The 14,348-nt window shown below is 31.9% G+C and overlaps 2 protein-coding genes across 2 annotated transcripts; one reads left to right on the top strand and one right to left on the bottom strand.

The window, feature by feature from the left end:
- Positions 1-1,898: 1,898 nt before the first annotated feature.
- Positions 1,899-3,764, top strand: LOC123007695 (odorant receptor 7a-like). Its single transcript, XM_044403109.1, has 6 exons — positions 1,899-2,123; positions 2,172-2,653; positions 2,697-2,798; positions 2,856-2,958; positions 3,359-3,517; positions 3,573-3,764. The coding sequence occupies exons 1-6, from the start codon at positions 1,899-1,901 to the stop codon at positions 3,642-3,644; spliced, it is 1,143 nt and encodes a 380-aa protein (XP_044259044.1). The 3' UTR covers positions 3,645-3,764.
- A 9,756-nt stretch (positions 3,765-13,520) lies between these two features.
- On the bottom strand, positions 13,521-14,174 carry LOC123007874 (tetraspanin-33-like). The gene is made up of 3 exons (XM_044403362.1): positions 13,973-14,174; positions 13,751-13,930; positions 13,521-13,700 (listed from the first exon to the last, which is right to left on the bottom strand). The coding sequence occupies exons 1-3, from the start codon at positions 14,021-14,023 to the stop codon at positions 13,650-13,652; spliced, it is 282 nt and encodes a 93-aa protein (XP_044259297.1). The 5' UTR covers positions 14,024-14,174; the 3' UTR covers positions 13,521-13,649.
- Positions 14,175-14,348: the final 174 nt, after the last annotated feature.

Genomic DNA, 14,348 nt, shown 5'->3' with positions numbered 1-14,348 from the left:
ACAATTTAAAAACAGCTGACAACAAATTAGCAGTCAAAGAAAAACAATGAATGCTCATTTGAAAAGTTTAAAAAGGTTTTTTAGTCACTGATTTATGTTCTTTCTAATGGTTAAGCTGTCGCTCTAATTGAATACTGTTTTTGTTGTCTGGAATTAGCATTTCCAGTTGGATTTCAGATAAATTACTACAGAGGGACACAGAAGGGCTAATTGATTCATTATCGATAATTGGCAAAGTCTCGGAACAAAATAAACAAAGTCATTAGAATTTATTCAATAAAAATCAGTGAAAAATGTAAAGGGACAATCAGCCTTTGTTTCGAGAAGTCTTTCAATTTTAAAACTATCACAGGCTCTGCGTTAAAGCAGTCGAGTGAAACTGAAAGCGAATGAGAAAAATCGTTGGAAAAACGTTAGCGTGTAAAATAAATCGAATCACAGTAAATTCTTTTACACTCAACCGTAAATGATCTATCTACCTTTCCTCGATACGCACTTAAATTTAAATTGAAAAGTGCCTGAAAATGTAAATAATTGTTTTTTCAGGAGGTCTTTGTTGATCGTAAAAACAAAATCTGAGCAACGCTCGAGGACATCTAATAAAAACAAAAGAAATAAAGAACGAGGTGCTGTTTTATTCCAATGTCAATTGCCTGTTTTTAAACCGTGTCAAGTAAACGGTTTAGGGATCTTATACTTGGAACAAAGTTGAGCTTTCTTCTTTGTGTTATTATCTATTTGTTTTTCACTCTTCTAAATATTTCTCCCTATTAAAAAGTTGAAGTATCGTGTTGCAGCTTCGCTTTTCAGCTGATTTGTCATGCAAATTACTTTTGTTTGCAAGACTGTTTTCCTTCATTAAATTAATTGTATTTGGATGGCAAAAGAAAATTATTCACTGAAGGTAATTCATTTTTCATCCCTCAAAGCTCAATGCTGTCATGACGGAATTATACAGGAGATGAATTAAACTGCAGTACATTAATCTACTAAAAGAAAGAAGCTTTGCGTTTTGAATCCCACATTTGATAAGTTTTCCTTAATTAACATACTGTTTACTGGATGCTCAAACACTTCCGGCCAAATTGGCGGACCTTCTGCTCCCGACCGCACCACAGATGGTAATCGTTTCTTGCGAAGAACCTTTGTATTGTGCGACAATTTGTTACTTCCCCTATCAAGAACAACCTCAACCTGATCACACCCTTGAGAATGACGCGCATTCAATTCGAGATATTCCAGTTTGCTTATATATGTTGATGCTTCTGTGGAGACTTGCAAATTATTCTGCTTTGAGATAAGAGAACATCTTAAACTTAAAACGCGTGAATTGCTTGCAATCCGATTATTTTTTACTTTATGTGGTACAAGTTTTGTGTTAAACATGCCAACAGCAGGGATTATTGGGATCCACGCCACGGATGTAAATTTACGACTCACTCCAGATCCTTATTTTAACAAAAAAAATGTAAAAGGAGTGGCTGTAATTAGACACATACTGTAAATTCTATCCGTATTGATCTCTTGTGCAATTCTTGTGAATTACAAATTTTCTCAGGCAAATAAGGCGACTATTATCATCAATTATGTACAACATTCTTCTTCCTTGAACCAGAATCGGATTAACATCAATTTGCCTTCACGTCAAATTTTTATAATTAAAACCACAACTAGTCATTTTCTGTTTAAAAAATTATAACTTTGTCGCCTTTATCAATTTTTGATAATCAGTAAATTGATGTAACGAGAAAATTCTGTTTCAATTCTGCCTACCTTTATTAAATTTTAAATAATAAAATTCTTTGATCAAAGATTAATTACTGTTATCAACCCCACCTAAAGTTATATAAAACCTACTTCGATTAAAAATTATTACAGTTACGAGTTTGCATCTACAAATGGCTTCTACGGGTAATAAAGACTTTCTCGACTTATGTCGTAAATATATGCATGGAAGTGGTTTGGGACCATCAAGTCCAAAAATTAAACGGTTTATTTCTCTTGGGTTATTGTTACCGCTTAGTTTACTTTTGGACGTTTTGGTAATTTATGATTTTCATTTCTTGGATAATGACATATTCAAAATAGCAGAGTTGTTTGAATCGGTTTCTTCATTTGGACAAGTATATTAACAACTACTTTTTGTTTTTTAATCCAATTATTTTTTCTAGCTTCCGATTCGAAAATTTATATTAACACACCATTCAAAATTAATCCAAAATCTCCTTGAGGAAAGGAAGAAATTTTGGTCGTACGATATGTTTGGTAAAAAATATGGAAAATATCTTCGCCATAAAATGGTACTTGCTACGAGACTCATCCAAACGATGATTTTGTTTGGTGCTTCTGTTGCCACATTAATGTTTCTTGCAACTTTAGCCGACGACACAAAAAAGGTTCCTTTGGAATGCTGGATTCCTGATTTTAAACACTCGACTCATGTTGTACTTGTAATGCAATTTTTTTCATTGTCTGAAATTATTTATCTTGTGGGTGCTGTTGACTGTTTGTATGTTTTAATGTGTGTTGAAATTAAAATACAATTTTTGCTGTTACAAAAGAAACTGAAAACAATTCAAGTTGAGCTGAGAACAATGGAAGAGTGTTTAAACGATTTAATAATATGTGTAAAACATCACAATTTATTGTTGAGGTGAGTTTGGAAATAAATTTTAAATGACTTAAATTTTATTTAGGAGTCACAAGAAACTGAACCGAATTTTTTCCGAATATTTCTTTGTACAATATTTTGTGAGTGTTCTGGCTGCTTGTGTGCAACTCTACATCTTAATATACGTGTAAATATAATTTATAAAATTGGAAACCTACAATTTGTTTATCTAATAATTTTCCAGATCGGCGAATCTCGAGGATACACTAAAAAGCATTGTTTACTTGTCTGCTGTAGTTTTTCATGTTGCAATATTTTTCATGCCTGCAAGCGACATCGAAGAAGAGGTTTGTTCGAAAAAATAGATTAGTTTTGTATTTTTGGTTTGTGTAAACTAATCGATGATTTTTTAATTCGTTTTGAGAAATTCTGTTTGTATCCAAGCTTGTTAACTCCTTGTTCTCGTTAATGTTCCCAACATCCTGCGCAAACTACATTTCCATGTGCCTTTGTGTAACACTCGTTTGTCATAAATGTTTGCTTCGGATCACTATCGGACCAACTTGCCCCACTTAGAACAGTCTAATTCCGATTTAGAGCTTGCTCTTACCGACCCTTCCAACTTTAAGGGTTGTATTTAATCTTAATTAGCCTTAGAGGCGAGTTAGCCTTTACTTATTTTCCTAATTAAAAAAAATATCAACAAGACCGTTCGCACTAACGAAAATCTCTTTTAAAAATTTTCAGGCTGAACAATTTGCTGCTGAAATTTATAACGTCAATTGGGAATTTACCAGTGAAACAAAATTTCGTAAACAACTCTTGTTTATGTTGATGAAGGCACAAAAACCCTTATACATGCTGGGAGGTGGAATGATTCATGCCAACCGGAATGAATATATTGTGGTAATGTATTTGTTTTTTTCGCTTAATTGATTGTATTTTAAAAGTAATCTTTTAGTTATTCAGACTCGCTTTTTCCATTTCTACTTTATTGGGAGGAATGAACGAAAATGGAAGGACCAATAAATAATGCAAGAGGCAATACGAAAATTCTTTATTCTTTTTTTGCACATACACAAGAAAAATACAAAGTTTACATAACTGTTTTAGTTGATATAACAATATTTAGGAGAAAAGAAAGTATCTACTGTGCACATTAGATAAAAGAATCTAAACCACTTACCCAACCCCATTATTATTTTTCATTATACAGGGATGTTTCGTCTAAACCCCACATTAAAATTATTGGGAGTTCGAATAATCATATTTTGTTTGAAAATTGGTACATAGCCATAATGTATTAAATCCTCCTAAATGAAAATATTTTCAAGATGGCGGCACTTTCAGTTATACCGGAAGTCGATCTCAACTTTCATATTTTATGAACAAAAACATGATTAGCCCGTCACACCAAACTTTTATTTAAAACACAACGCGTTTCAACCACAAAGTGGTCATCCTCAGGTGAGAATAAAACTTCTTATTTTAAATGGAAAGCTATATTTTTTACTGCGTTTTTGGATTAATCGGGTTATTGTAAGAGAGTTCTCATTAGCTTTCCCTATAGCAAAATTTAGCTGTTTTTGAAATATTTGGACTTTTTCAAAAAATTTTGGATCTGCACCTTCCACTTTAAAAATCGGTAACTCTGCTATTTTTTAAAATCTTGAATTCGTTTTTTTTGGCGTTTGAAAGAAAAAGCTTAGATCATTCTTTTGGTGTTATCAAATTTTGAAAAAAAATTAACAAACCCTAAAATGTTAAGGTTACTTTTGTAATAATTCAAATACCCATAACTCAATTTTTCCAAATGAAGTACCCCAATTTTTATTTTACTAAATGGAAGAGAATTTAATTCTGCATCGATCTGTATTAACATTCTCTATACCTCAATTTAATAATTTTTAAGTTATAGTGACTTTTTGTTAAGATTGTCGAAAATCTATTACGTTTTCGTATAGTTTACTATGGAAATCAAAAATGTCAAAATTGTTTCTCAATAAACGTCGACAGTGACTTATTATTTGACAAATAGTGCCAAAATATGGAGAGTCAAAGCTACTCAAACTAAGATTTAATTAATTTATTTTGTATTTCTGGAGAGTGTAACAAAATTACAAAATTATGATGTCGTTTATTAAATAAAAATAATTTTTTCTCACTTGTTAGCTTTAAATAATGATCGCATGGTAGAACCTATCAATAATAATTAAGTTTGCATAATTTTGATTCTTTATATTTTGGCACTATTTGTCAAATAGTAATTTACTTTAACGTTTGTTTAGAGAAAATTTTGACATTTTTGATTTCCGTAGCAAACTATGTGAAAACGGGTGTGGCTAGTAATAAATTTTCAGTAGTCTTAATAAAAAGTCCATAACATGAAAATTATTACATTTAGGTATAGGGAATGTTAATACAGATTAATGCACAATTAAATTCTCTTCTATTTAGTGAAATAAAAATTGGGGTATTTTATTTGAAAAAATTGAGTTATGAGTATTTAAATTATTACAAAAGTAACCTTAAAATTTTAATTTTTTTTGGAAGGTGCAGATCCAAAAATTTTTGAAAAACTCCAAATATTTCAAAAACGGCTAAATTTAGATATAGAGAAAGCTGATGAAAACTCTCTTAAAATAACCCGATTAATTCAAAAAGGCAGTAAAAAATATACCTTTCCATTTAAAATAAGAAAGTTGAGACCGACTTCCGGTATAAGGGAAAGTGCCGCCATCTTGAAAATATTTTCACTTAGGACGACTTAATGGTTTATGGCTATGTACTAATTTTTAAATAAATACGATTATTCCAACTCCCAATACTTCTAATGTGAGATTTAGACGGAACACCCTCTATATTTTGGAAATATAATACAATATGTACTTTTACAACGTTTTATTGGTAGCCACCTAAAAAAGTGCTTAATTATGAGGTAAAAAGTAAAAATTCTTTTCGTTCTGCCTGATTTCATCACATTTAGTCTCTTTTCTTGGCAATTAAGGACTATTCACAGTCAGCAGATTTATACAAACGTCTTGAATAAAGCCTTCCTTTGATGGTGTTAATTCATTAATTTTTCTTGCATGAGTGATTCTCGTGGTCGTTATCCTTAGTGTCAGCAATCATCATAATGTGCATGAAGCTACCCTAACTCAGGACGGAAGTTATATTACAGGCCATATTGTTCTCCATTGTATAAGCCAAACTTAGTCAGTTATCCAAATTTCTTATCATCAAGTTTACACCACGACGTTAAATTTTTCTTAAGGAAATTATTGCATCTGTATATACTCGATGTTGTTCGCTTGAACCCTTCTAAAATTAAACGACATTAACCCACATTAGACACGGTAGTGACCAGTGAGCTTTCCCTCGAGCGTTTCTACAGTGAATTTCGTCAGCACCAGTGCAGGTTGATTTCCCCTGTGAAATCGGCGTGCTCTGCGTACATTCATGTCCATCCCCTCAGTCTGAATTCAGACACCGATCAAATCCGTTTTGGGTTCACTTAAATTTGCTTGAATGCCTCTGCTATCTATGCACGCACATTCGCTTTGATTGATCTCGGTCACAGTTGATGTGTAAATGTAAACACACCGACTTAATGTTGATATATGAGCTCTAGGAAGAAGTTTGCTTCCATTGTGTGCACAAGTCAAAGATACCACCGCTGAAAGGAAATATTGTAAATAATTTCAAACCCGATTTTTATTAAAGAGATGAAGTGGAGAAAAAGACTCAAACACGTGTTTTTTCAGTTTTGCTGTCTCCCCAAGTCCCCAGGGAAGCTGTTAGATTAATGAAATATCAAGATGCACGTTTCTTTGAACATTCGACATTAATAAAATTGTATAAGGTCTATAGAACGGGACTAATTATCTCTGAATCTAATGAAAAGTTGCTCAAGTTATTAGAACGTTGGGGTTTAGTAAATTTCCCTTAAAACAACAAGAGCACATAATAATCTATCACATTTGTCGCGGTTACAATATAATTATTTGGGAGTAAATCCTCCTTGGTTGTAGGGTGTCACGGACGAACAATCTGACTTGTGTTGATAAAGGCATTAACACTATCACACTAAGAGAGTATACACTAAAAGTTTGAAATTAATATTTATGTGTATTAAAAATTTCTTGTGGATGCTAATCCAATATTACGTCCACAGGGATACCATACCTCGGCAATATATTTTAGAAAGTTTTCATTAAAACCAAGCTATTAACATAACAAACAATCTGGCAAAAAGTGTGGTAATGGTGTGTCATAATTCCCCGTCATGCTTTATTTGAAATTATATGTGACGGTGTAGCAAGTTAAATGTCCTAACTAACGTTGATACATGGTCTTGCACTTAGTAAACCGCAGGACATTAGTGAATAGCTCAGTTGGTCCACCCACATATGTTGCATACGTGTAGACTAGAGCGTCTGTAATTTCCCCTTGTTGGTTCCTCGGTATGTTTGTGTTCAACTACTCCATGCAAATTTTACTTAATCTACACACATTTTCCGTTAGAAACACACAAAGAGCAAACTATTTATGTCACATACGTTCTCTTAACAAACAATGGTTAAAACCCTTTAATATACAAATATAAGACAAAATCAGAAATTTAAGGTTTATTTATTTATATTTTAAAAACGCTAGAATTCGATTCTCATCAATTCTACAGAACTACAGATAATACTTAATTAGTATGTCACATGAATCCAAGATGAATAATAAAAAAAAAACAAATAAAATAGCGAGAATTTGAAAAACCTATTCCTGCAGTTGATTCACCTAAAACTTTTAAACTTTATCTCGTATAGTCTGTTATATTTTTTGGATGGTCTTCTACTTTATGTTTATGAGCAAATATAAGACTAACGTAAATAAAAAATAAAATAGAACATCCACAAATCATTAAATTAAAGTGTGTAAAAAATTATATCTTGATTTATATTTAGGTATAAGCAACCCATAGTCTGTTTTTATGATAAAAGCAAGACTCCTATTATACTAAATCCGATTTTAATATGATTACCTATAGCTTTATGCGACCTGTTTAATAATTAGTAAAAAAATAGGCAAAAAGAAATAATTTAAACATAAAATACTTACAGACTTTTACCTATAATTTTGTTTTGCATTGCATTTATTAGTTATGTCATCGAACAAGTTGTAGAATGCATGAGCGAATACAAAATTTTTGACAGTGCTATGGTAGGTATTTGAGTAAATTTAGTATACTAATAAAAGGCTGGAAGACAATAAGAAGGTGCTGTCTTATGCTTTTTCAGAAACTGGTGCGTGTTACAAAAAATTGTTTGGTCTTTTCGAGTTTTTTATATCTCAAATACTTAGTTTTCGAGATATTTGCTAGTAAACATCGCACTCTCTAAAAAAACTAAGGATTATTGTAAAATTTGAAAGCATTGTGATTGGACAGTTTAAGGTCGGCTATTATAATAATGTTAAAAACCAATCACTATAGCATTTTAAATTTATTCAAAAATTTAATTCACTGATTTGATTCGTCCGTTTGATGTCGGCCATTATAATACCTAATATGAGAAGCCAATCAATGGAGACTTTCGATTAATTGAAAAATGTAGGGCAATTGATTAATTCGTATTTGCATCCATTCACTATGACAATGTGGCCCTTTATGTGTTCTACGCTCTCTATTGTGACTAATTGACTATTGACACGGAATTTGCAGGTGGATATGAGAAGTGTGCTGCAGAGGCTTGTAGTAGAACAATTTTACAATGTCTTTTGGAGTAAACTTGGAATTTAAAAACTATGAGGCAAAGTAAGACAACAAAATGTTTTTTTTTAAATAGGCGCCAAGTGCTCAGGGCCGCCACAAGCGAGGGTTTCAGGGTCGCCAGACAAGCGAATTTTAATAAAATCATAAATAAAAAAAAATGAATTACTCAAACAACAAAAGATGCAAGAAAAATAAAATTCCCAAAGACCTATGTATGTTCAGAAATTATTCCTAAGCTAAAAAAACAAAAAAACCTAATAGATCTTTTTTTCAATTATCTCAGTAACCGCCGGTAGACATAAATTTACAAAAGGTTACATCTGAAGTAATTTTGTTGGCGCTGAATCTATTGGTGATATTACAAACTGTGTACTCGAATTAGGGGGGCGGAGGCAAGTGACAAGTACTAAAGTTTTCTATGAAAATATATCACTTTTTCAAATTATTTCAAGAATTTTAATTTTTTTCTAGCAGAATAGGTGCAGTTAAACAATTGTGGTATCATATCTGTAGACTTTTTGATACTCTGATGAAAATATTTGAAGATAATTCTTCTTGGAATGTTGTTACTTCCCATTACATGCCTTTTTACAAAATCGTATTAGTTGTTTCATCATAATTTGAGTTGATATTTTAAACAAAATAAATTATGCGAAGTTTTAAAAGTGTAAATTTTCTTCAGAATCTAATATTTCATTTTACAAAATATCATTCAAATAAAAGCTTAAAAATATAAAAATTCTTTGTTCGGCTTTAACCGAATTTTTATTTCGCACCATTCGTTCTATCCTCGGTTTTATCAAATTCGATTAAACGGGGCTGTAGATAGGATGAAATTTAGAAAAATAAATAGAATTTTCAATGTAAAACTTATTTGGTTATTAACAACTTTAGAAAACAATATTTTAAATACTTTTTAATTAATATTTCTTTACTTTGATTTATTGACACTTCTTGATAACCAAATTTAATAAAAAATTTCTTTACTCTCTAATCTTGACAAAATTCTGTGAATATATTTTTTATTTGTACAAAGGAATACCCATACTTTATTAATAAAAAAAGAGGGCGCCAAATTCAAATTTGCAAGCAGGCGTTGAAACCTTTTGCAAGTGCTTGTGATATTTGCTTGCTTGTCTTATAGAAAATTTTGTAAACTTTACATAACCATTTTTTTTTCGTAAAACACACCGTGTTTCAGATATAAGCGAGAAAACATACAGCCGCACCTTTTTAATGCCCCATTTCGCCCCACTCACCTAGGAAAATCGAGTAGGTACTTTTAGTATGCTTACCTAACCCTGAAGTCAAAAGTACAAAAAGCACACTCGAAAGGCTACTTGCGGCAATATTCACATGATTTTGAATAATTTTTGTCAAAATCTATTAAATATCCCGAAAAATACTTGCCGAACGACACAAGGCTTATATTCTTTGAAATGATGAATGTCCACAGTTTTTATAGATATTTGTGATTCAAAAAAGGGCTCCGGTCGCTGCATGAACTCATCGGACTAAAAGCTGCGGCTTTAGAAAACATTTTAAAATAGATTTAATTTCAGTTTTGCATTGTTATGCAAAATAATTCTATCAGAAGACCGTGAAGCAGACGTTCTGTCAAAGCACTTCATTAAATTTGGATCACATAAAAGAGATTCCGACTTTATGACGACACACCAACCCTTCGAATAAACATTTAATATTCATATTATTATTTGTGAGCTCGTATGTCGTTTTCATTTTGCGGTGAGCCTTTTAAAAGACAAAAAGACACATTCACGAATGAAAATTCGGGTGCATAAATTTTGATCTGAGCCAATAAGCCTATTATTTACTAAGTAATAAAAAGATGATATTTCTTCAGGAATTCTCATTGTTTTCCTGCAGGTGGCTCCTGCTGCAAGCCGGGCTTTTCATCCCCATTTATTATGACTAAAATTCAATATTGTAGCGGAATGCCGAGATGGTGGATGGCGAGCCCATACTGGAGATACGTGATGCTCAAACTGATATGCCATAATAATTTTACGTTTTGAATTAAAACGTCAAAACGTTTTCAACGGTTTCAATTAAACCTGATATTAAGAGACAAAATTAATTCCGACTCGGTTTTTATTGGCGGTCACGCTACATTTTCTATACTATTAATTCAGTGTTGGACAGTTTGATTAAATTTTTGACCACAAATAAACAAAAATTTTCAACGTAAAAATTTCGCTCCGTCGAAGTTTTAATTTACACAACGTGCAAGTTTTAATGAAAATTCTCACCCGAAACTTGGCGTTTCTTAACTGACAGAGTTGTATTTTACAGTTTTTACCTGAAACGGTGCATTTTATTATAAATTGCAATTCTCGCAGCCTTCGAAGCGGAAACCTGTGAGAATCAATATAGGGAAAGAGGGATGCACAGCGAGCATACAAAGAATAGTTTAAATGGTGCGATGAAACAGAAGGAAATTCCATGGAGTATTCCTCCTGTTCATGTTCATGACTTGGAGTTTAATTAACGTTTCAGCTTAATCACGAAGCTTGTCAAAACTTTACACTCCAAAACGGCAGTAACGGGCCCACTCTGCAGAGATGGACACTTTCCTCTTATTCAAGTTTCCACTGTCTTTTTGTTTATGAAAACAATGCCTAATTGAGTTATTTTAATTATTCTTCAGTTATCCAAAAAACTCCCATTTTAATTTGACAACCAATGTGCCCCAGCAACCCACGTCTCTTCAATTATTACATTCGCAAACGTTTTTGAATGAGGTGTGTTTAATTTATTTCCAGACGGATTTTACCTGATGAGAGGCTACATTCTAAATTTAATTGATTTCGATCCATTTCCAATTTAATTTTCGGAGTTCCAATATTCCTATTAGATTCTAAATTTCCTACAGAACATTTCGATAAAACGATACTTTGTTATAAACGAATCTGGCAAACCCTCATTAAATTCTTCATTTTTGATGTAACGCCTCCAACTAGCGACACAAAGGTGCACATTTGTTTTTAAATATACTACTCCAAAGAGTCGTATCTAGATTAAAAAAAAACATTTTGAAGCTTTAAGTTTCTAGTTTTGAGATTTTTTGGTAAATATTTTTTCCTTTTGGCAATTTTAAGTAATAGCGCGAGAAAAAAAAATCTAAATTTTTATGTTTTTGTTTTTGGTCCACGGACGTAGGAATTTTTTTTTTAGTTAAGTCAATGCATAGAAAATGTAAGGGTAGTGTAGAAACTGGAATAAATGTCTTATAAAATCGATCCTCTTATGATTTTTTGGAAAATATATTTTTTTCACCTTTAAGATTGATTTAAAGAAAAGAGAAAAAAGTAAGTTTTTGCATTGTTTTAGTAAATCAAAATAGTAAAACTAATGTTTTTAGGTGTTTTTACAGCTCAGTGTCCCCCATAGCCCTGCTAATTTGTAAATCGACCCATCAAACCGTTTTCTCGGACCAATTGAAAGTTTTATAAAAGAATTAAAGACTAAAAACATTAGTTTCCATCAATAACAAGCATGCAATCCGACCTATAAATTGACTTAACGAAAAATATATTTGCCAAAAGATCTTAAAACTATAAACTTAAAGTTTTAAAATAGTTTTTTGAAAATTTAGATACGACCCTTTTTTGATGAGGTGCCTTTCAAGAATCACCAAAAAAATTTTGGAATTTTTTGGAGTAATGTATTCACATGTAGTTAAAATTGATTTTTTCATCAGGTTTTGTGAATATCTAACGCTAGGAAAGTGGAATATTATATTCCCAAATACGTAACACACATACATGCGAACGAGTTTACTTTAATAAAACGTCTTGTCTTGCAGTAAGAGTATTGGTTGTGTTTTGTACAGGGATAAAAATTGAAAAAAATGTTTTCTAATATTAATTTTTTAAATCTCTATATTAGTTTAAAGTTGAAAACAAAATATTGCTTTTTAATCTAGAGTTATAGCTGAACTGCTCTAAAGATATTTTAAAAGTTTCATTACGAGCTTTATTTACATGATCTTATTTTGTTTATTATAGTAGTGGGATAAGTTATTATCTCGGTAATATTTTTCTTAGTTGATTCGTTCTGTCACGGGGTGTATGTCTGATTTTCGTTGAGAATTGGAACGGGAATCATATGTGATTGGATAATATCTCAAAAACGTGCTATCGTCGTCATGTGAAAGATGAACTGAAAAAGCTGAAGCTTTATGGCTCAATATAAGCGAGACCAGTTGCTGCTGATATGTCATATTTTTTTACTTCTTTTATTTTGACTGAAAATTTGCTGATTTGATATTTGAGCCTTCAGGAAATCAAACTGGTGTCTGTGTACGAATTAATTTAGAAATGTTCTACTAGGTCAAAAGTTTTGCAGTAAATGCTTTGACTCCACTAACAGTGGCCGTTTTTATAATAGTTTAGAACCCAGACACATTAGATCTAATGAAATAATATAAAAACTCGATGAAAAAGTTCAATTTTCTTTCATTGTATCCTTTAATGCCTCTTCTACATACATTAATTTTATAGTTTCGTGCTCTTTATTACGCAAACTGCCGGCAAGTTTCCAGCTTGGTGCTTAACTAGCAGCATTATACGAGGAGCTGCTGAAAAATTGCGCCTCGTTTACACACTAACTCGCTATCTATTTGCTAAATCCCGAGTCTGACATTTAAAACTTACCGAGTTTGGTCAATAATTATACTATCAAGTTTTTTCGATCAGAAAGTGGAGATTTCAAAACCTTAACATGACAATTCTCCTGATCTGGAAATCGGGAGTAGATTACTTCGGATTCGGATTTGTCGATTTTCGTGAGATTTTTTCCACTCCCGAAGAATCGCTATAAGCCCGTGTCTGTAAGAATCCTGTATGTCAGTGAACGGGAATGGTTCCAGCAATAATCGTAACCTCAAACGACCCAGGCTCGGGTCCTAATTCCTTTCCGTAATTCAATTTGCCTTTTGGTGATTTTCGCTTTGAATAAATGTTCGTCTCGTATCCATGCAAAATCGATCTTCTCACACTCTGAATCATTACGTTTTATGTATGTTTGGGCGAAATTATTAAACGGAAATTTGAAGAGACGCTTTTTGGACATTGAATTAGGAAATCGAAAGAGAGGGATGAATTACGACTTCCTTAATTTAACTTTAGGTTTTTATTACAACGTTAATAGATACAGGAGAACGTATTTTATAGTATCAACGAGACGCAATATACATAAATTTCACTGTGGTCTTCCACATTCCGAATAAATCTTCAAGCAAATTAAATAATCTTATCGAAAGTGCTCCCACGCAAACACAACAAAGCAAGCGTACAAACAACACTACAAAAAGAAACTAGAGACAAAAATTGAATCTTAAACGACTAACTTACACTCGACAAAAATTTTATATTATCTTTAATGGATCCACAACAGCCGAAAAAGGACACGAGAAATGTCACTATTCCCAGAGCACTGAATCGAGCTCCAAAAGAAGCTGAGCTGACAGGTCGAGTTTTGTTTTCATTATTTATTAAAATAATTCCATATCCTGCGACAACAATCGAAAGTAACTGAAAGGAAAATTATTGATGATTTGACTTCCAGAGACTTACCCCAAGAACAACATTTAAAATTAATGATATGCATCGAACAACAACGCTCATTTTTGACTTATTTGAAATAAAATTGGATATTTATTTTTTGATTTCTTATCGGTGTCAATAGATACAATACAGATAAGGTTTCGATTTGTTCGACTTTGTTATCTACCTCTTTAACACACAAATTAAAAAGTTTTGTCAGTTTTTCTGACATACCTGCACTTTAGGATAACGTACTGTATTTCCAGTACCTACTAATATTTTTGTTGCACCAGCTTTTCTCAAAATCTATTGAAAGAAAAAAGAAACGCTTTATAATTTACAACTTTAGTTTAGTTAATTGTGTTTTAAGATTAAAAGATATTTGAAAGTTATTTCATGACGGTAT

The sequence above is a fragment of the Tribolium madens genome, unplaced genomic scaffold, assembly GCF_015345945.1.
Source record: "Tribolium madens isolate multiple individuals breed KSU strain unplaced genomic scaffold, Tmad_KSU_1.1 Scaffold_3;HRSCAF=73;Tcas5.2_LG2, whole genome shotgun sequence".
Classification (NCBI taxonomy): Eukaryota; Metazoa; Arthropoda; class Insecta; order Coleoptera; family Tenebrionidae; genus Tribolium; species Tribolium madens.
This window is presented reverse-complemented; position numbering and strand designations above follow the sequence as displayed.

Excerpts from the sequence above, each read along its gene's own strand:
- LOC123007695 (XM_044403109.1), top strand. The coding sequence starts at position 1,899 with ATGGCTTCTACGGGTAATAAAGACTTTCTCGACTTATGTCGTAAATAT. Across the intron at positions 2,124-2,171 it reads CGGTTTCTTCATTTGGACAA|CTTCCGATTCGAAAATTTAT; the intron begins GTATATTAACAA and ends TATTTTTTCTAG. Across the intron at positions 2,799-2,855 it reads CTCTACATCTTAATATACGT|ATCGGCGAATCTCGAGGATA; the intron begins GTAAATATAATT and ends ATAATTTTCCAG.
- LOC123007874 (XM_044403362.1), bottom strand. The coding sequence starts at position 14,023 with ATGAGCGTTGTTGTTCGATGCATATCATTAATTTTAAATGTTGTTCTT. Across the intron at positions 13,931-13,972 it reads TTTTAAATGTTGTTCTTGGG|TTACTTTCGATTGTTGTCGC; the intron begins GTAAGTCTCTGG and ends TTTTCCTTTCAG. Across the intron at positions 13,701-13,750 it reads ATATAAAATTTTTGTCGAGT|TGTTGTTTGTACGCTTGCTT; the intron begins GTAAGTTAGTCG and ends TTCTTTTTGTAG.